The sequence below is a fragment of the Epinephelus fuscoguttatus genome, linkage group LG11 (assembly GCF_011397635.1).
Source record: "Epinephelus fuscoguttatus linkage group LG11, E.fuscoguttatus.final_Chr_v1".
NCBI classification, from domain to species: domain Eukaryota; kingdom Metazoa; phylum Chordata; class Actinopteri; order Perciformes; family Serranidae; genus Epinephelus; species Epinephelus fuscoguttatus.
In genome coordinates, this window is record NC_064762.1 from 32,314,374 (window position 1) to 32,336,068 (window position 21,695).

General features: G+C 40.4%; 1 protein-coding gene across 6 annotated transcripts in view; it reads left to right on the top strand.

Moving 5' to 3' along the window:
• myo6a (myosin VIa) overlaps positions 1 to 21,695 on the top strand; it is a 185,631-nt gene that overhangs the window by 89,986 nt on the left and 73,950 nt on the right. For all 6 annotated transcript variants that reach the window (XM_049590924.1, XM_049590925.1, XM_049590926.1 and 3 more), the window contains exons 13-18: positions 1,141 to 1,298; positions 2,028 to 2,119; positions 3,813 to 3,885; positions 8,793 to 8,920; positions 10,183 to 10,278; positions 10,718 to 10,888. In XM_049590924.1, the coding sequence (XP_049446881.1) occupies positions 1,141 to 1,298; positions 2,028 to 2,119; positions 3,813 to 3,885; positions 8,793 to 8,920; positions 10,183 to 10,278; positions 10,718 to 10,888 (718 nt within the window). The remainder of the gene's footprint in view (positions 1 to 1,140; positions 1,299 to 2,027; positions 2,120 to 3,812; positions 3,886 to 8,792; positions 8,921 to 10,182; positions 10,279 to 10,717; positions 10,889 to 21,695) is intronic.

Sequence of the window (21,695 nt, forward strand, 5' to 3'; positions counted from 1 at the left end):
TCACATAGTGATTTATTAGATGGAGCTTTGAAATGTCTTTAATCACATGGCTGTAAGTATGTGACAGGTAAACGCTGCATGAATATAAATGGGGGACATACAGTATATGTACAGCACACAGTGATTCTGATGGGAAGGCACACAGTGTGCAGGTGTAGAAGTGAATTACAGATTGCAGCTTTAGGGGGTCTGCCCTTCGCACAGCAGGTCGTCCTATCACAGCATAATGTGTTAGAAAAATACCACGAGGCACCTGCAGGGATCAGGCGTCTGTATTCTCCGTGATGTTGCATGTGGCTTAAAAAGGTATGTGCAGAGGAGATAATTTGTCACCGAGAGAGTGAGAGCGAAGGAGGGAGAGAGGAGGGAAGGGAGGTGGATTTTGGAAGTCGTTATTTGGAGCTTTGAGAGTTCCACCCGTGCAGAGCTATTTTCTGATGTGTCCTTGAGTGCACTGCAGTCTGCAGCTGAAGTAAAGTCCAGAGCAGAAACTTGAGCCTCACAGCAGATTAATGCGGTACATTTTATCTGGCCCCTCCAATCGGGCCACTCCTTTTGTCTGCCGCTATTGAACCATGCACTCACACACACTCAGAAGCAATTACAATACCTTCACAGAGCTCGCTGCTGGTTATGGTTTTCTACCGCCTCACACCCAATCTCTCTTCCTCCAGCTGTCAATAATATAATTATCTGCTTGGAAAGTCAGACAAGTCCTGCTCATTTCAACTGGATTTTGGTGAATAAGAACACTCAGTTTATCCCCAGGGACAGGTTTATGTTTACACTTACTTTTTCAGGCAATTAGATCAAAGTGTTAAACAGCAAAAAAGACACAACTTCTTAAGTAAAGAATTAACTTAAATTAAAGGAACAGCTCACCCACAAGCCGAGTGCCATCTAGTTCCGTTATGTTGGAGAGAAGGCAGACATCCTCAGGGCCAATATCTCCACTACTTGGCAACTAAGACCAAAACAATTTAGATCAATAAATAGCTCCACAGAAAAAGAGAAAAAATATGTTTGTTTGATTTTGATGTGAACTGTCCCTTTAAGGAGTTTCAGTGGCTTTTTTATGACCTTGTGATTGACAGGGCTGATATCAAGATAATGACCCTTTACTTTCTATCGTGTCTCCAGAGTGCCACTCAAAGTGGAGCAGGCTAACAACGCTCGGGACGCCCTGGCAAAGGCCGTGTACAGCCGCCTGTTCGACCATGTGGTGACCAGGGTCAACCAGTGCTTCCCCTTCGACTCCTCCGCTAACTTCATTGGTGTCCTGGACATTGCTGGCTTTGGTTGGTATCCCTCAAAAACCTCTTAATGCTTTTGCAACGACACCTGAAAAGTAAAGGTTAGAGATGTCCCGAGCTGATCACGGCATATTTTAATGGGCCAGCTAAGATAAGAGCTGCTTCATGTTTATTCAGGTAAATACAAGTATCAAACTCGGTATTCGGCAGATACTCAGTGTTAAAGGACTTGTAACTTGATCCGGGCCAAAAAACGTTATCAGGACATCTTTAGTAAAGTTACTTACCCACTTACTTTCAACAACCATAACAGTCTCACAACTGCTCTATTAAAAGAAAAAGTTTCATACACAGATGCTCTTTAAAATGAGTTGCTCAGTGTTTTATAAAACTGTCACAGAAACATGAAATTTTAAAGACTTTTTCCCCCCAACTTCATGTTTGATTTGTGACAGTTGCATACGTGGGATTTTCAGTGTTTTTCGTAAGGAGTTTTGGCAGATAAAATACTCATAGTGTGTATAATATTTGACTTGTCTGTCTAAGAATAGCAAGAATAGGAAATTCTGGTAAAAGATCGCAGTGATCAAGTAGAAAAGATGTTTTTCTCAAAGCCATTATTGTAAAGACATTTTGTCCTTACACACATCTTACCGAGATCAAAAGAGCGTCTGTACTGTGCATGATTTCTTAAAATAGTGTAACTTGTCAGATTTGCTTTGCATGTGACGCAGCATCTTCAACTGACTCTCCGCTGCTGTACTTGCTCCGCAGAGTACTTTGAACACAACAGCTTCGAGCAGTTCTGCATCAACTACTGTAACGAGAAACTGCAGCAGTTCTTCAATGAGCGCATACTGAAAGAGGTGAGAGCTCTCATTCACCTCGTTTCCATCCTCAGATCCATCAGCCAGCACTTACAAATACTGGCAAATCAAAGCATCATCTCGGAGTGACTCAGGACTTTGATTCATGCTACCATATAAGTGCTTTTCTTATTGTTAGCACTTACTTTCTAAAAGTAGGTGTCATTTTTTTTCAAATTATAGGTTTCTTATTCCTGAATAAAAGTGTAGACTTTCCAAAGCTCAGACACCTAAAACCATAAAACCTAAACTTTGATCACTTTTAAAGGAGAGAGGTTTATTCCAAAACATGTTTTTTTCTTCCCTTTTTGAAAGTGTGTGTTAGGTTGATTACTGTTGATTTAAAAAAAAAAAAAAAAAACTTTGATGATTATATCCTGTAACTGTTGCTCTTAAAAGTACATCTCTATATACAGACTCTACAGACTCTACATTCTGTATATAGAGATGTACTCATATGTAAGCAAACCCCGGAGATTTTGCCTCTGGAAGAAGAGCGGAAGAGCCCTGGTTTCCGGTTGTAGGCTGTTTGTAGTCCGCATGATATTGACCAATCACGTTTGAGCCGGCTGCAGTTGTTGCCAGGTTAAACGCTCCGTGCGGTGAACTAACGAGACGGAACATAATTGGCATCACTGCAAACTCTGAATCCATCGCAATGGTTCAGCATATTTACTTATGTATAAACGGAAGTCGGAAACGGAAATTTGCCTCCTCCGCCCAAATCAAACCGCCCCCACAGGCTGTATTGCTGTCTGCCGGAAGTCAGACGCCGAATACAGCCGATGGGTTCCGAGAATGCATTTTAGATAACCAACAACTACTGAAACATGATGTAGAAAGTTTGGTGTTGCTTTCAGTAAACTTAGTGTCTGATATTCAGATGAAACTCTCCATTTTCAGCAGCCAAGCAACCATTAGCAGCGTGAAATCTGATGCTGTCCAAGTTCACAATGTTCCGAAACACCACATTTTATTCTGGGAAAATAATGATGCTTGATATATAATTTTTTTTGTAACTCAGGGTCTTCACGTAATGAACTCGAAGGCACTAGAATGCTTAAACCTCCACCAACGCTGAGAAGGCGTCGACCTTGGAAAGCCACAGCCTCTGTAATGGTTTTACTTTTGTTTGGTGTGGTGTGTTTCGACAAAATAAATTGTTAAAGAAATGCTGCTCCACTGATGACACAGAGATCTGAAATGTCACTGTTGTGTAATTGTAGTTTCATCGCAATACCAAAAGTTTTGGATCCATAACAAAATATAATCAGCTCATCATTAAAGCCACATCTGTTTTAACTTTGTTTGAACTTCTTAAAAATGAAGCATCATTAAAAGTTCAATGATATTTTATTTGACTTTAATTTTGATCATCTTGTAACAATTGTGGCCTTTTGTCCCACATGTTAGATGTCTCTTTTGACCTTAAATTCCTCATTTACATTCTTGAAGATGTTGACACCCAAAAATCTGTGAGCATCATCCAACATGAAAGCCACAACCTTAAGATGCTCATTCTGCCTCAAAGTGTAATGGCAGAAAGCCTGGTGGTCTAAGTGCCATTTGTTAGAGAGCTAGAATGCCCTCCAGGCGGAACCACACAGTCATCGTTCTCCTCATTAGACGAATGCCATACACGCTGAGAATATCATTATAGATTCTCATTAGAAATCTCTCGTTTGCATTCCAGGAGCAAGAGCTGTACCAGAGGGAGGGGCTCGGAGTCAACGAGGTTCACTATGTCGACAATCAGGACTGCATAGGTATGAAGACACCACTCATCATTCGGCTGTCATGGTTGTGCATTCAGAGCAGCTCCAGTTGCTCGTCGTCCATATTCAGTGGTTATTCTTTGCAAAGGTGTTGAATGTTTATTTATATTTTTGCATAACTTATTTTTGCCCATGCGTAACACGTAATGTAACAAGACATAACAAGACCCACAGGAAGAGAACACAGAACGCTGGGGATACTCATCTTTAACTGAGCAGTCAATGTATTTCATATATTTTAGGAAACACTGATATTGTCAAATATTCGGAGGGTGCTTGAATGTCTAGAAGCATTCAAAATACATCAGAACAGTGAATTAATCAGGTGCAGTTAATGAAAAGTGTCTACTCTAAGTTGACCGATAATGTACTTATACAGTTGACATGAGATATTTCTTCTTGGTTTGATTCTGAATTTAGTTTCTGCAGTGCATCATGGGTTATAAAACCTTTCTGCCTGCAGAATGTGTGCTGACATGTAGATGAAAACAGCAGGAACCTTTAGTTCTTAAGTTGTGACCTGACTTGGACCTTTCTATCTTGACATGGGACTTGTAGGTTGTAAGTTGGGACTTGTTTGCCCTGACTCTGCTGGACTTGACGTTAGACTTCCCTGTATTTGTTTGAGTCTTGTAGTTTGTATGGGGTAAGTTTGGTATTTTCCAACCTGGACCCTATTTTCCCATGTTTTTGCATCTAAGTGACAAATGGGAAGTACTTGTTTTTGCCACTGACAGGCTCAGATTGTTGTTTTACGTGTCTGAAAACATTATGGCTAGGATCCCTACAGAGATAGACCTTTTTGTTAAAAAGTAAGATCTTTTTTGGTTTACCAAAAACAGCTCTGAAATTGCTACCGCCAATTCCACCAGACTATTTTAATAAATAGTAATGTTAGCTTGTACAGAGCTAGCATATTTTCACATTTAACTGGGTGAATTAAGGGTTTGTTTCAACCAAACCAGAGATGAGGATTGTTGGAACAGAGGAACGACAAATGAAGATGGTTTCTGCGAGTTTTATTTTATTTCTGTTGACTTTAAATGAAGTGTGTTTTATGGTGATAAAACTACTGTGTATTTAAATGGAGTCTGGCAGGAGTTGTTATAACAACTTTGGGGTTGTTACTGGTTAAACAAAAAAAGATCTTAGTCTTTTACAAAAAGGTTTATCTCTGTAGGTATCCTTTCCATACTATTGCCAGGCACCTAGAATAATAATCTGAGCCTGTCAGTGGTGAAAACAAGCACCTTTAGTGGACGTAAATTGATGGTGCTAACATGCCCTTGATGGTGTCTGCAGCAATACTGGACCAGTTTCATAAATTGTTCTTCCTATTAGTCACACAAACACTCATTGGTGTTGACTTCCTGTCTTGTTATGGGACTTGAAGTTCTTGATTTGGGACAGACAAGGGAGTTTTCTGTCTTGTGACTTGACTTGTGACTTCCCAGTCTTGTTCTGGGTGTTGTAAATATTAGCTTGACATAACTTGCAACTCTTCTGTCTTCAATTGGGACCTGTTTGTCTTGAGACGTGACCTGAGACTTAACGGTCCTGTGTGGGACTTGCTGGTCTCAACACAGGACTTTTATATCTTAACTTGTGACCTGTGACTTTCCTGTGTTGACCTCAGACTTGTTGGTGTTGATTCAGGACTTGACAGTGGAGTTGATTTGTGACTTGTACATATTTAATTGAAACTTGACTTGGAAATGTGGAACTTGCAGATCTTGACCTGGGACTCTTAGGTCTCAACTTGGCCCTTGATGAAAGACTTTCCTTTCTTGACTCTGGACTTGTTGGTGTTGACTTGAGACTTGACATGAAACTTGAATTACAGCTTCTAGGTACTGAATTGGAACTTGTTGATCTTGATCTAGACTTGAATCTGTACTTCATTGCCAGGACTTGAGATTTACTTCAGACTTTGTGTTTCCTCTGCTTCTGCACTGCATAGCTGTATGTATTACTCAATCTCTAATACTCTCTCAGATAAAGTGTTTTCAAGTCTCTGCCTGAGGTTTTACACGGTTGCTGCTGCCGTTGCTTTGTAGTATTCGTGTTTTTAATTCTCTCGTTCAAGGGTTGTTTGCCTCCAATCTTCTGGAGCTATACGGGAGGAGAAGTTGTGTTTATGAGCCCTGAGCAGCAGCATGCTGCTCATTATTGGCCTTAATGTGCTGCTGGCTCTGAGCTCTGGGTTTTGTGAGAGCTGCCTCTCCACAGTTTGACCCCGGAGCCTCTGCGCTGTTTCATGGACAGACAAAGTAAAGAGGCAAAGTGATGAAGCCCCAGAGTATGTGAACTCCTGTCCTGACTGAAACGTGTCTTCATAAATGGGGAGGGAGATAGATGAGAGGTGATTTAGAGGTGAAGGAGGTTAATTATGCTTTTTGCTGATGTCTCAGCTCTGTGAAATGGCATCAATATTAGATGCTTAACTACAGCGGAGTCAGCTGGAGGGAGGCAGTGGTCTGGCCAACACAGACTGTTTACAATGAGCTCTGTTTATTGGCTCGAATCTGTAGATTACCACAATGTATTTGTTTGCTTCGGCTCCTGTTGTGTGTTGGGGAAGCAGCAGTTACTCTGTCCACACAAAGAAACCAGAGAGAACATAAAAATCTCACTCGATGTAGCAGAAAATTAAATCTGTACAGGCAGAAGATACATGAATGCATGCAAGACGAAGCAGAAATTAAAACAAAGATTAGAAACAAACGGAAAATATCTACAACTTCACAAAACAAAGTCTAAAAGAGCGATTTATTTGTTAACATTTTATTCAGTTTAGCAGTTTTGTTCCTGTCTGTGTTCATGTTGTTTGCAGTTACTGGGAGCAGGTAGAGGGGGTGGATGAAGGGATGAAGGGATGGATGAAAGGATGAGGGGATGTCTCCGAGGGTTTCAGGAGAAAGTCTGGCTGCTTTGTAGAGGCTCCTCTGGTCTCTCGGTTAGTTGGACGGAGCGAGTTAGTGAGTAGGAGTCTGTATCAAACAGCTCTTCTGTGTACATGTCAGAAAACATTACTCAGAAAGACTCAGTGAATCATCCTCCATAACTTCCTGCTTGTCAGTGCAGCTCTCCTGTAGCGTGCGTCTGTTTTACACACACCTTTCAAGCATGTTGTCAGGTTCACTGTGGCACTGACCTTCCTACTACCTAGTAATGTTTTTGATCTTGTTGGTTACTGTATGAACTGGGCGTCTACATAGTTCTCACTGTGAGCTGCCAGTCACTGGCTACTGGTTGATAACACATAACATGAGATTTATCTGAATAGCTATCCCAGAGAATACAGTATGTTGCATTACGACCAGAGAAATTAGTAAATAATATAATAGTAGGTCCATAAGAGCTTATAAAGTCAAGCCAATTTTTTGTATTTCACATTTTTGGTTTTCTTAAAGGTTCAGTGTTTAGGATTTAGGGACATCTATTGTCAGGAATGATATATAATATTCATAACTATGTTTTCATCAGCTTGAAATAGGGCTGCCCCCTGAAAGTCAAAGATTCTATCAGTCAGACATTCAAGTGCCATCTGAATATTTGACAGTAACATCTCTTCTCTCTATTCCAGGCAGCTGCAGACACAGACCCAGGTTGAGTCTGAGTGAGACAGAGGCAGCTGCCTGAAGGAAGAGAGGCTTTGCCCAGATAGGCTATAAGGTTATATTCTGCCTTCTGCTTAGAAGTGGTCAATTTAATACTCACAGCAACTTAATACGATACAATCTCTGAGGCTTAGGCAGTTTCAAGGTATAACAGTATACCAGGGTTTGAAGAAATCCTGAAGATAAGATTTTCAATACTGTCAAGTTTTTGTTTTGTTTTTTTACCTTGATGAAACACTGATCTGCCAACTGACTAAATCCGGGTGCTGCCATCCTCTCGCTAAACAATTTAAAGACTGCTTCTCCGGGTTCAAGCTGTTGGCTGTTTTTTTTTTTCCCTACCCAAAATGCACTGTGCTAGACGTCACTTTGTCTCTTTGGTTCACTTCCTCCTTTGGTTCACTGGATAGTCCGTTTGCATTTCCCACTGTAAGCGAACCACACCAGGGTTCACTTACAAGTGAACCAAGACCCCTAGTTTTCAAGCGGACCAGGGTTCGCTCGTTTGGTCCGCACCAGAGTTCGAATGAGCGTTCACACCACTCCAAATGAAACGAACTATCCAGTGAAGCAGACCAGGGTTCGTTTAAACCAGACCAAATAGGGTCAGTGTGAATGCGTCCTAAGATGACTTCTTCCAACGACAGAAGCTGTTTGTTAGCAACATGGTTTTATTCAGCTGCCCATCTGCCACGACCAGCATTAACCATATGTATTTAAACCTGCAGACTTGTCTAAGTAGGCTGATTACATATTAGAGACACAGCATTGTAGGCTTGACAATTACACACATGCTACAATCAGTTCAGTTTCTGCTAGTACAAGTTTGAGTTCTGCAACCTCACTGCTAAATGGTACTGAATCCTTCACACTAGACCTTTAAACTAGTTTTTGATAAATGAGTTTGAGTTTTAATATTGAAAGATGCTCAACTCTAAAATTACTTTTCCTGAAATCATAGTGATAAGATAAACCGCTTTTGCACCTTCCAAGTATGCTACACTGTAAAGTTAATGATAATAATAATAATGATAGTAATCATCATCATCGAAATTTGCTCCCCCCATTACCTCTTGAGTCAGACTAGGTCAAGGAGAAACTGTTCTCCACACCTTTTCCCATTCACTTTAACTTTAATTGGATTTTTAATCGTCTACATCACCCGTCCTTGATTTAATTGGTCGCGTTGCCCGGTGGCCTCTGGTAATCCGCAGCAGCTTTCATTAACAGCGTTGAGACGGTGTGGCTTTTCTCATGCTTCTCATGCTTTCTTCACAGACCTTGTGGAGGCCAAGGTGGTCGGCATCCTGGACATACTGGACGAAGAGAACCGACTACCTCAACCCAGTGACCAGCACTTTGCTGACACTGTTCACAACAAACACAAGGACCACTTCCGCCTCACTGTGAGTGACTCTGAAACACAAGAAAGAAGTTGTGCCATTAAAGCCTTTAAAACCAGGAAAAGACAACCCTTATGATAATACAGTATCCAAAATCTAAGATAATATCCAGTCTCTTATGTTGATATCAGTATCAATACATTACCAGCCCTACTGTATGACTCATAAATGTTTCTGATAAATGGTTCCTTAAAAGTATTGTGCGCTGAATATACTTATTTCATTCTCTCAGCTTAGTGATTTGTATCCTCAATTTGTTCCCTCTAAATACTTAATAATATGCTTCAATTACGTAGCTGTTTTCCCCTGCTTTCAGTCTTGATGCTAAGCTATGCTAACGAACATCTTGACTCCAGCTCTGGCTTAACACAACAACCTAAGATTCACATCAATTTTCTCGTTTAGCTCTTTGCAAGACAGCGAATAAGGGTATTTGTCTGAATGTCTGCCTAGTGCTTATAACAAGCAGTGTCACAGAATCTCCTGTTGGAAGATTGCCGTCCACCAAAAACTTTAAACAGCCAAGTCTGCACTCCCAGAATAAATCACCTCCAAGAACTTGAAGGGAGAGCGCTTTATTATGTTTATCACATTTGGAAATGACAAAACAAACAGATAGAGCCATTGGTTAAAGAGGCAGTAATTTTTTTTACTGCCAGTTTTATTGGGGTGGCAGAGTTGGGTGACACCAAATACAGTACACACACAAAACCAAAGGTCTCTGCTCAATATCATAAAGAAAACATGTTTTGTTAAGTTTTGGAATTTGTGTGAACTAGCCCTTTAAATCTATTTCTCTCTCTAAGTAGGTTACATGGCAATGGAAAGCCCAGTTATCTTTTGCATGTCACAAATACCTTTAAATAACTTAAAAAATGTGATTGTTTTTGTGTGTACTGCTTTACTTTCCCTGTATTTTTATGTAAAAGTAACAATTGATTTTTACAACAGAATTTCTGATTATGTTTTTTATCCATAAACAAATATACCAAAGGCCGTGTAGGTCTTACAGTCAGGGTCATTTCACATTGTGCCGATACAATGAGTTTGCGTGAGGAGTGATGTTCAGCCTCAGAGTGATGTGGTGTAGCTGACAGTCAAATTACTGAACACTGACTCTTAATCTTCATTCTCAGCCCAGAGTGATTGACAGGACTGGGAATTAGCATGTCATTGTAAATGGAAAATATGCAGGGAGTCTGCTGAGTGTAAGTGTTTTGCTGTGTGTGTGTGTGTGTGTGTGTGTGTGTGTGTCTGTCCCTCAGGTACCCAGGAAGTCTAAGCTGGCCATCCACAGGAACGTGAGGGATGATGAAGGATTTATTATCAGACACTTTGCAGGAGCCGTGTGCTACGAGACGGTGCGTTCACAAATCATGCTCCGCTCTGCTTTCCTGGAGCCATCTTTGAAATTAATGTCACATAAAATAATTTATTTCATTTTCTTTGATCAGTGGACTTAAGAAAACACTTCTGACCAAAGCAAGTGACCATTCAGATGACAGTGCATTTTAAATAAACCCCAAAATCATATGGAAACACTGTTGTTGCACTGTCTCATATAATGAGACTGAATATTATTCTTCACCTGTACAGAGTGCAGAGGTAGCAGGGGCAGTGTGAGTCATAAACAACAACCAACCAAAAAATGAAAATTTGAAAAAGTAATAGGATTCTGAAATTGTGTACGAAGGTGAACCTGAAACAGAGGCCTTCAAGTTAAGCAACAGAGCAGCGCAGCACATCCCCGGAGTCTGAAAACATGTTTCTGAGTCTGTTTGAAAAATGTCCCTTTCTCAGATCAAGTTTGTGGAGAAGAACAACGACGCTCTGCACATGTCTCTGGAGTGTCTGGTCAGTGAGTCCAAGGACCGCTTCGTGCGAGAACTCTTTGAGAACTCCAACAACAGCAAAGACGTGAAGCAGAAGGCGGGAAAACTCAGCTTTATCAGCGTTGGCAACAAGTTTAAGGTGAGTTTTAGGTGAAATGAAGATGATTCATTATCCTGAAACCACTTCAGAGAAAAGTATTCTTCCCAGATTGATTTTCTGTGTCAGATGTTTTTATGGATGCAGTTTTTGGATATAAAAGTAAAGTTTAATTCTTCTTCCATTGAAGTGACCCACATTCTCCACTCAAACATCTTTTTGCCTCTTGTGCTGTTTTTGTTGTGTGGAGGTTTCTAACAGGACATATTAAAGTCCAGAAGCGTTTACAGATTTGGTTTCTTTGTTTTTGATTCTTTAAGAGTCTAAAAAAATCCCAATGAGGTGCTTATTTTATAGCTAACTGTCTGTAACACCCCTCCCATTTTCACCTCTCTGATGTGGGAACTTAGTGTAATTTAGGAGTGCAACACTATGAATGTCTTCCAGAAGAGACTGTCCAAAAATGTGGGCAATTTAGCGATTTATTGCATCTCACCCCTCCTCTATAACAGTTGGCTTTTCACTTGGTTTTGAGTGTTAGCATTCAGTGCAGGTGGACGTGGTTTCACCTTTGTTTCAAGTAGTTGGTGCTTGGATGGGCTGTTATTCTCATCTAAGCCATTTATTGCATCAGGATTTTTTTTTTGAAGATCACAGATCACTGGACGCAGTATCGGCCGATACCCATCACAGAGTCCATTTGAAGACTTCTGCATATTGTGCAGCATTATCTATTTATTTAACAATTTTTTACCAAATTATATATTAGAATATATTATTAAAATTAAGAGATGAAAAAGTACAATGGATTAACTGCTGTTTGTATATTGGCTATAACTATGTGAAACACTCTCTTTTTTTCAGAGGCCTGCTCTTTGGGAGCAGCTCAGAGCTTAACGAACATAGCTTCCTTGTGGAATGAAATAAATAAAATTTTATTGGATAAAAACAGAATTAAAGCAAAATGTGCGCAACATGCCAAGTTAATAAAAAATATTGAGGCAACTAGTGTTAATTTTGTCCATTTTAGTCCTGTGTCAAATTCCATATGTAGTTTCATATGTAGTCAGCCTCATCCTGTTTCTTTGTAGTCGAATTTTAGTTAACTAAAAGTCTTAGATCTGGGGCGTTGGTGGCTTAGTGGTAGAGCAGGCGCCCCATGTACAAAGCTGTTGCTGCAGCGGCCCGGGTTCGACTCCAGCCTGTGGCCCTGTTTGCTGCATGTCATCCCTCTCTCTCTCCCCCCTTCACGCTCATCTGTCCTATCCATTAAAGGCTTAAAGGGATAGTGCACCCAAAAATGAAAATTCAGCCATTATCTACTCACCCATATGCCGACGGAGGCCCTGGTGAAGTTTTAGAGTCCTCACACCCCTTGAGGAGATCGGCGAGCGGAGCGGCTAGCACACCCAATGGTAGACGGCACCCCAGACTAACGTCCAAGAACACAAAATTGAATCCACAGAGTATCTCCATACTGCTCATCCATAGTGATCCAAGTGTGCTGCAGCCGCGACATAAAAAGTTGTTTCGAAAAACGTTATATGAACTCTGTTTTTAGCCTCACTCTAGCCTGTAGCTCTGACTGCTTCTCTGTGCTCCGCGTTCATGTGTGTGCGCCTGCGTGAGACTAGAGAAAGCCTGAGCTTTGCTCACCCGTGTTTACATCACATGACACATGCACCGCAGGGAGAGACAACGTAACCACAGTAGCTAAAAGATAATTTGCACTATGGTCTTTTAGCAAAGGACAGCCCAACATGTCTGAAGACTTTGAAATTGAGGAGGAACAGCATTTCTTTGTTGAGCCGTATTTGTTTGAGCCCGAGTATACGGACGGAACTCAGGCTACTGGATGAAGCAGCCACCGCAGCTCATGAGCCTAACCCTCAGCCAGCCGCAGAATACCGGAGTCGAGCACTGGAAACCTGGTGGTGTAGTTGTTTCAAATGCAAAGCAATGCCAATGGAGGAGGAAAGTCTTTGCTGCTCAGACTGGGAATTGGCGATGCCTGCACTTGAGAATCTGGACATCAGTACTGACGAGACTGCTGCTCTTCAGAGATCACACAGCAGCACACTTGGATCACTATGGATGAGCAGTATGGAGATACTCTGTGGATTCAATTTTGTGTACAGTCACAAAATGGACGTTAGTCTGGGGCACCATCTGCCATCAGGTGTGCTGGCTGCTCCCCCCGCTGATCTCTGCAAGGGATGTGAGGACTCTAAAACTTCACCAGGGCCTCCGTCGGCATATGGGTGATTAGATAATGGCTGAATTTTCATTTTTGGGTGCACTATCCCTTTAAAAATGCCCGAAAAAAATCTTTACCCAAAAAAAAAGTCTTGAAAACTTCACTATATTAGCATAATTTTAGTCAATGGAAATTGTTGAAATTTAAGTTTTGATCATCAGATTACACTAAACATTTCAGTCAATTCTAGTGTCACTACCTCACTACAAATTGTGTTTGGCATTATCTGATCGGCTCCTCTAATTGGCCTATATGGAGACCACCAATCAAAATATTTTGAATGAAAATAATGATTGAAGGCTGATCAATTGGAGCTCCCTTACTTTCAAACCTACCCTCTACCCTAGGACACCAGTCAGTCTGGGCAAACATGCTTCTTCATGGAGTGAAAATACTGGGAATCACCAATCAATCAGGTAGAAGTGACAGTATTTATTACGTAATTGAAAGGACAAGTTTGGGTTTTGCAGATATAAATGACATCAACATCCACAATAAACCTTTCAAACCTCTTATAATTATAATATTTATTATATTTTATATATTTCCAAAACATGATACTGTGCCAAGTAGTTGTTGCAAACAGTCATCGCTGCAAGCTGGAAGAATGCTGCTGCACTCAGATGCCAGTATTAGCTGGACACAGGCAATTAAAAGTCCTCTTACTGTGATGAGGACTTCCTGTCTGTCAAAACATTTAATTAAAGGTGTGCTTCAGACCTTCAGATCTCGACATTTGTGCTGTCTATTGAGGCAGTGGTTTGAAGTTACTGAGTTCTAACTCAGTGCAACTGCATCTCTAGTTCAGGATCAATTGGTAAAAATGCAATTTAAAAAGTTTAATTATTAGAAAACAGATTAATACACTAATGGTAGATCAAACTTAAACTGTGCAGATATGCAGGAAAAACCAAACACAAAGGACCAAAACTAAACAGCAGGACACAAAATCTGCATTCTGCCATAACAGATCTACTGCTCTACCTACTCTTGCCAAAACTGTACTGATGACACCAACTTATCAGGAATCAATGATTTATGGAGGCTTGGAAATGCAACACGCAGCACCTTAAACAAGCAGGCCTGGTTTTGGCCTTCTTACGGGATATAGATCTGACAGTGGTTGTTATGGTCAGGATGAAGCTGCCAGCGCTCAGGTTCACCTTCACAGAGGTCCCTTAAGTGCATCTTCAGGATAGGGAGTTAAAAATAAGGCATCCTTATCACAAATATGATGATAATGATGATGATATATTGTTAAACTCTCAGATACCGGTATTGGTATTGGCCTCAAAGTCCCATAAACCTGCTGGCTGTAACTCTATCTCATGGGAACACAAAGACTCTCTCCGTCAGTGCAGAAGAAGGTGCACTTTTCTCTGTGAAATTTCACTGAGTTCAGCTCAGCATCTCACCTTGATATGTGCTCTAATATGTCACCTAACCAATAGCAAAAAACCCACAGCGCTTGGCTCCACTCAGTCATGTGTCTGAAAACCCCCCCAAAAAAAGCACATAGCCCGAGGGAACAATGGCTGCCTCTGTTATCAGAGTCAGTGCCAGAGAGCAGCGTGGTGTACAGTACAGGCAGCGGGGAGATATTTTCTGATATTCACAGGAACACCGCTGTCTTTGATGTACACATATTTTATCCTCTCATGCGTACAGAGACATGATTTATATGTGTGATACATCGCAGATCCTTGCTGAGACTGTATGGACTCTGTCCATCAGTAGGGTGTTAGATCCTTCATCCAGAGCTGCACTTTGATGTTAGGAGTCTCCGTTTGTGAAAACACTGCATTGTGTGGTTTTATCCAGGTAGAGTTTTTCTGGACGCTCTTAAGGATGTGTTTTGTTATATTTATTTGACTGTACACAGGGGAGACAGGAAACACGAAGGGGGAGAGTGTGAGGGGGATATTTGCGAAACGTGTCCTGCCACATTTGAAGAGCAGCACACAAGGAAACATTATTAGTGATGCTGCTCTCTCCATATTCTAGTGCAATTAATAGACATGACATGAGAACATGTGAAAAGATTCAGCAGTTATTTTATTATTATGTGTTTTTTTTCCCTGAGTTTTTCTTGTGTATATAATGAGGGGGGAGCAATTGCTACAAATGTCTGGTGGTGATGTGTCTTAATGCTGCTTCACTACCAGAAGCTAAACTTAAACAAAATCACAAATGACCAAAGAAGTTTAGTCAAAGAAATTTACTTGAAAACAACCTTCACAAAGTGTGCTCACACTTTTGAATGTCCTGCTCCATCAACCGTGACTGGAGACCACAAAATGTAAATTTTTGCAACGCCAAACGCCAACCTGATGCAAACAGCTTTATAATCATTAGAGGGCCGTTAGGAATTTCAAAATGCCAGAGCTTATCGTTATTTTGGCGTTGACCAATCAGGAGCTGGTACCAATATCATAACGTTTCTTGGTCCCCATCTCTAACAATAACATCATGTAACATCAAAACAGAAAGGCTGCAATATCTCACTTACAAGCTAAAATACCTTTCCTGCTTCTTTTGTTTTTACATTATGTTTGGTGTGATATGGATGTTGATTCTGCTGTTGTGTGTTGCCCTTTAAATCCCTACGCCGCTACAGCTTTTCCTCTTTTCAAGAAAAAATGTAATCTTAACCCAAATGAAGCCACTGCGAAGTGCCAAAACTGCAGTTTCTTGAATGGCCACTTGAGCCTGTCTCCAAAAAAGAGTCAATTCCCATCAACCCCATGTTAAAATGCCCAACTTCACAGCAGAAATAAACATAATGATGATACAAAAAAGGTTTTGGTCTCTATAGTTCAGTTCCCTGTTCATGACAGCTGTACAGAAGTGAATATTTATATAACTTAATTTTGCGCAACTATAACAGATGTTGCTAATGTGGCAACATCTACAATGCCTAACTCATGGCTTTAGGACAAGAAGCCAGTGAGAGACATCGTGGTGACCACGTCCATTATTAATATTATTGTTTTTATTTTGCAGTCTATGTCTGAACCCTAAAAATCTGTCAAAGGCTGATTTAAGTTGGGTGAAACTGTTCACAAATAGTTGAATTGGGCAAGTACTCACCAAAATGGAATACTTTTGATTTCTGTCTGACGGAGGGGAGTACTCTTACCTAACACTAACTGCTCGTACTTTTGCATCAGGCAAATTAGGTTTGTTTTACCATATAATAGCAATACCATATATTTAAATTAAAATGTGAGATATTGGCTAAAAATTCTGCAGTCATTTATATCCCTGTGGGTCTGTTGCTGAATGCACGCCAAAGACACAGCTTTTTGTTATGGTATAGAAATTCTGAGTTGCGTAGGTTGTCCTAAAATTTTGTTGTCAGAATGACCATTGAATGAAATCTGTTACTGTTTAATAATGTTAAAAAACCTTTTTTGGCATAATTTTGTAACCATACCTCTTCTGCATCTTATTCAGTGAATTATTTGCGATGTCAGGAAAGGGCAAGGTCACCTGCAACATCAAAAGAGGTCAAACAAAGGTGAATGATGGGAACAAGAGAAAACACATAAAGCAAAAATGTTAAGGTCACTGCTAGAGATTAGAGAGCTCCTGCCCAGTTGTGCAAAGAAATGTACAATATTGTTGGATTGCATTGTGATTGTGGATATTAGTGGATATTGTGTTGATCTGTAGTGGTTTTCTCCAGAAGATCATATTAATCATACCAAAAGTTCTTCTACAAGCAGACTAAAACTGATATCCTAATCCCAAACAACAAACAAACACAACTGATATTAGTTAAAATGTCTTTAAATGTGTGTCTGCAAGATGTTTACAAGTGTAGAAGATACTGGAAAACAAACCACAGAGCTTGTCTCAGGGTGGTTTTGAACATTATGCCGAGTAGATTGAGTTCTTATTACCTGTGAGCTGTGTTACCTGTAGTGTTATCCTAAAGCCTCTTCATCCCGTTGGCTCTCCTCTTCCTCCTCTCCCTCCTCTGCCCTGGGTCCCATCTCTCTATCCAAGCTATGATTAAAGTTCAGAAAGGTGTCGAGCAGGATCCAAAACAGGCAGACAGGAACAGAGCTCTGGGCATAGAAGAGAGAGGTGGCTGGTGAAAACGAGCAGTGATAAATCTGCATCAGCCGAGGTGACGGGAGACGCTGCCTTCTGGCTGCAGTGACGGAGGGAAATCGTGAAGCGTGGAGGGCGTAGAGGTTTTCATTATAACCAGACACCGTAGCTTTGTCCCAATAACAGGGACTGAATACATCATAACAAGAGTGTCCTATTCAAAGGCTCATCCAGACACAGCTGATAAGTCAATCTTCTTTAGCCTGAATGTGAAAGACAGAAGCAGCGTGTACTGTCCTGCTGAGCACCCCAAAATGCACCGCATGGTGCGGGCTCTGAATGTCATATTTATTAAATGGTTGTCATTAATCACTGGTGAATGCATCACATTAACAGGACTGATGGAAAAGCCACTAGAGGATGTAAATAAGTTATTAATAAACAGCAGATTTCATACACAAGGCTGTTTCAGAGTGCTTTACAGACACTTTAAAGGGATTTGAAACAAGCCAGCCATTAGTTTCAGTAAGTGGTCTTTTAAAGGGACAGTTCTCCCTAAAAATCATAAATACATATTTTTCCTTTCACTTGTAGTGCTGATTTATCAGTCTGGAACACAGTGGAAATAGATGGCACTCAACTTGTGGTGCTCAAAGCACCAAAAAATACATTTGAAAAACTCAGCAGTAATGTCTCTTTCAGGTTATCGTGACATGGCTACTCAAGATAATCCATAGACCTTGTGGTGAGCAGTTTCAAGTGGGAACTATTTTCTTTGTACCAAACTACACCTGCCAACTGTATCACCGCACAGAAGACAGCTGTCCGAAAAATCACTATGAACTCCGGCTTCATGTGGCTTATTGCCTTTATAAAACGGTTAGCAATGTTTCATGAAATAAAAAAAAAAATGGAAAAGAAAAAATGCCACAATTTTTTGATAACAAATAATTGTTATTCCACTAAGCAATATTGTTCCTCATTAACATTTAGTAGAATGGTTGCCAAGTAACACACAGACGCAGTGGAAAGTGTGGACTGCCTCATCAATCTGTGGCCACTTGGAGCCAAGAGCTCTCCCCATGGCCTCTAGTATATGTGAGGTTAGGAGAAAGAAAAAAGTGCTCATCATGTTGCAGTTACACTATAACCACATATGAATCTACCATCAGTAACTGTAATGCTCACTTTCCTCGAGCTGTTGTCACTTGCCAGCTGTAACATTTTTGTCACAGTGTAGCCCAGTTACTAGCTGAGTATCCAAACTACACTGTAACAAAAATGATAATGTCAGCAATGGCTGAAGAAAAATGAGCATAAGAGGCTACAAACACACAAGCTAGCTAAAGCTACATTGTTAGCCTACTATAAATCGTTGTTGTGCCTTTTTCGCTTTGGATAGAGACAAATGGCAAGTGAATTTGGTGGCAGCAATAACAAATAATTCTCTGCTGTAGCGACAGGACACAGTGAGTTCTCTGCGACTAAAATACAAACCCAGGTTATCTCTTTACCAGCAACTTTTTTGTTTTTTGTGCATTCATTGAATGACAGTGTAGCATCCTTCTGACTGTTCTCATCCTAGTGGATGATGAATGGTTCAAGCTTTCGTTGGCGGTTGCCCTCTTCAGCTCTGTGTCCCATATGACAAGGTGACAGGTGACTAATTGGCGCAGCAATACTGAAATTGTAATGCGGTCACAGCTGTGTGTTAATAGAGTATTGCTGCATTCACCTGCTCCTCTGATGGTCCCATTTCCCAAGTTGGGAAGTCCTTCTTCCAACTTTAGTGTCTTTATGAGCTGAAGTCATTATGTGGAAACACCATGGATGCTACACAGAAGATGTGTTGTAATATATTACTCAAAGCATTTAAACAACACATTGATAAAAGTATGAACTTTATATTACAAAGTTATTTTCTCCCAGACTTGTTACTACACCAGTACATCCCCCAAGACTATTTAAATACTGCCTCACCTGACTAATGCTGATAAATAAGTTTTTTAGCTACTCTGGGTCACTACTCTACATGGACAGTAACTAACGGTTACAACCTAATACCATATTATATATTACATCTGAGCAAAATACTGTCATGGAAAGTGAATTAATACAATGTTTATTAACATCAACACTAACAACATCCTGTCGCCATGATACTGCATATACAACATCAACTTGGCAGCTCGTGTACCAAAATTTTTGCCAACTCTCTGAGTTTATGTTCGGATTTAACGGGGGGATCATGTGTTCCCCGGTTGGTAACTAAATTTTCCAAACATTTTGACACAGTATTTTACAATGGCTTTGATCATGGTTCAGCCCCTCATAATCAAGGACTGGAGCAACCCGTCTCACAATCATTGTTTTATATTAGGTCTTTTCTAATGATTTTATATGGGGAAAAGTCTTTGTGATCCAGTGTACATCAGGTAATCCTAAAATACCAGATGGGGTTGCTATGGCCTCAAAGCCCATTGCTGTTTCTGGGAGCTTGATCTTAATTAACTTTACACGTAGGTTATTGAATTTTCACAAACTGTAGTTGTATTTTCTCAAGCCAAACCACCTCTCTCCGCTCTTTAATTGGACGTTACGTTTCTGTTATTAGAACATCAGTCAAAGGACACCGATATGATGATGTAGACAGATTAGGGGACTTTTCAGCCTTTAGTGGACAAATGAGGACATCGGTGTTATGCTAATAGCTTCTAGCAGTTGCCAAATGTCCTCTCTACAATCTGTCACTGTTTGATCACCGTATGCTTGGCGTAACTGCACGCTCTTCTGTCCTTCCGTTATTGACCCTAATTAGTATACATTTATTTACATCTGCATATATTTACATTCACCTAATGCAGGTGCTTATCACGTCCACAGTCACTTGGAAAAAAATATTGCTAGAACCAGCTTGAATAATGCATCCCCTGCACTGCAGGTAACCAGTAATGAGCAGGAGCTGTAGGGTGAAGGATGTGGCGACCATGCAGGGAAAGTTATAGCCCGCTTTTGTTGGAATATTAATGATTCATCAATAATAAAAGAGTTTGATAAATGAAGCATTTCTGTTGCATTGTTTGTAATTTATTCTTTAAATTATTATATTATGTGAAAATAAATGAAAACACTGTGAAGGAGAAAATTTTAAAAATGCATATTCTGAAATATTTACCAAGACAAAACCTTATCACAAACCCCACCCGACTGGGCCTCCAAGCTGGATAAAACAAATGGCTGAGCTGTGACTACTTGCAGTTCAAAGATGTTGATGATGCAAATTTCTGAAAGTTCTGCTTATCAGAAACCGTGCCCTGCTGGTATTCTAAGTGTGCCACATCAAAACTAAAGAATTAATCCTTCTTGACCCACGACAGCCTGCAAAGTAAGAGGATTCTTGCTAATGCATACCAAACTGAAAGGCTTTTCTTCACAAAAGCTTATCAGAGACAAATGCTTTTTTTTTCTCCCCCCCTTGCATTCCTCACTCATCCACCTCAGCAGCATCTTCAGCTCCAAACTTGCTCAGATTAATTGTCTTGTTCCAGACAGTAATACAATATCCCATTGAAAGTCTGGCACCGCCTGTGCAAAGAGGACTGTAGTGTTGGCCAAAGTGCTCGGCTATTAGCACCTGCTGACTGAGTGCCAGTGAAGTGATGTATCATTACAGATTGGGAGATTTCCTCGACTTAATCATTGATGTGTTTGACTTTATATTTAATCAGCTGAAAGCAAACAGTGTGAGAAATTAGATCCAGAGAAACGTTTCTTTCTTAGTGTAACTGCTCAAACTATACTGGCTGGTATTTATATGATCCCATGATCTTTGAGGTGAGGAATTGTGTCTTTGAACTTGTTTATTGTGACAAATCTTTCATTTTTGTCATCACTATTTCTAACTTGACTGACCTGGGCCCTCACATGCCTGGTACTATGTTTGTTACTTCTCTTATTAGTTCGGTGAAACCTTAAACAGAGGAGCTGAGACTGTTTATCTAACTAAGTAACATCCATCCTTGTAAAGAGGGTGCATGAGGTCGGACAGTGGTTGGATGTTTTAATGTAGTGTTGCACTCTGAGTTTTAAGATTATTAGTTAACATATTCCTGTCTAGGTAAATTTGTAAGTTTGTAAGTCTGTCGGCCTCCCAGGCTAAGGTATGCATGATCAAGTAGTTTCTTTTTAATACTGAAAAGAAAAAAAATGTTAAATGTGAACAAAGAACTCATTAAAACACAGCCTGTGAATCTTTGAGGTCTGACATGTTAAATGTATTTCCTTCCTCATAAAACATGTGCAGAGATGATATTTTCAGTCCTTGCATGTTTACTTGTGAGCAGTCCTCTTTGTGGGTGCATTACTGTGTACAGTGCTAGTGGCGATAAGTGGAAAAATATGGAATCATTGACAGGAATGTATAAAGCATCACCTGTGTGAGTGCGCACATCCTGGTGCTCCATAGTGCTATTAGAGGGCAAAAACTGACACCCTCTCACATCTAAAGACAATCTGAGTTTTAAGTCACTCACT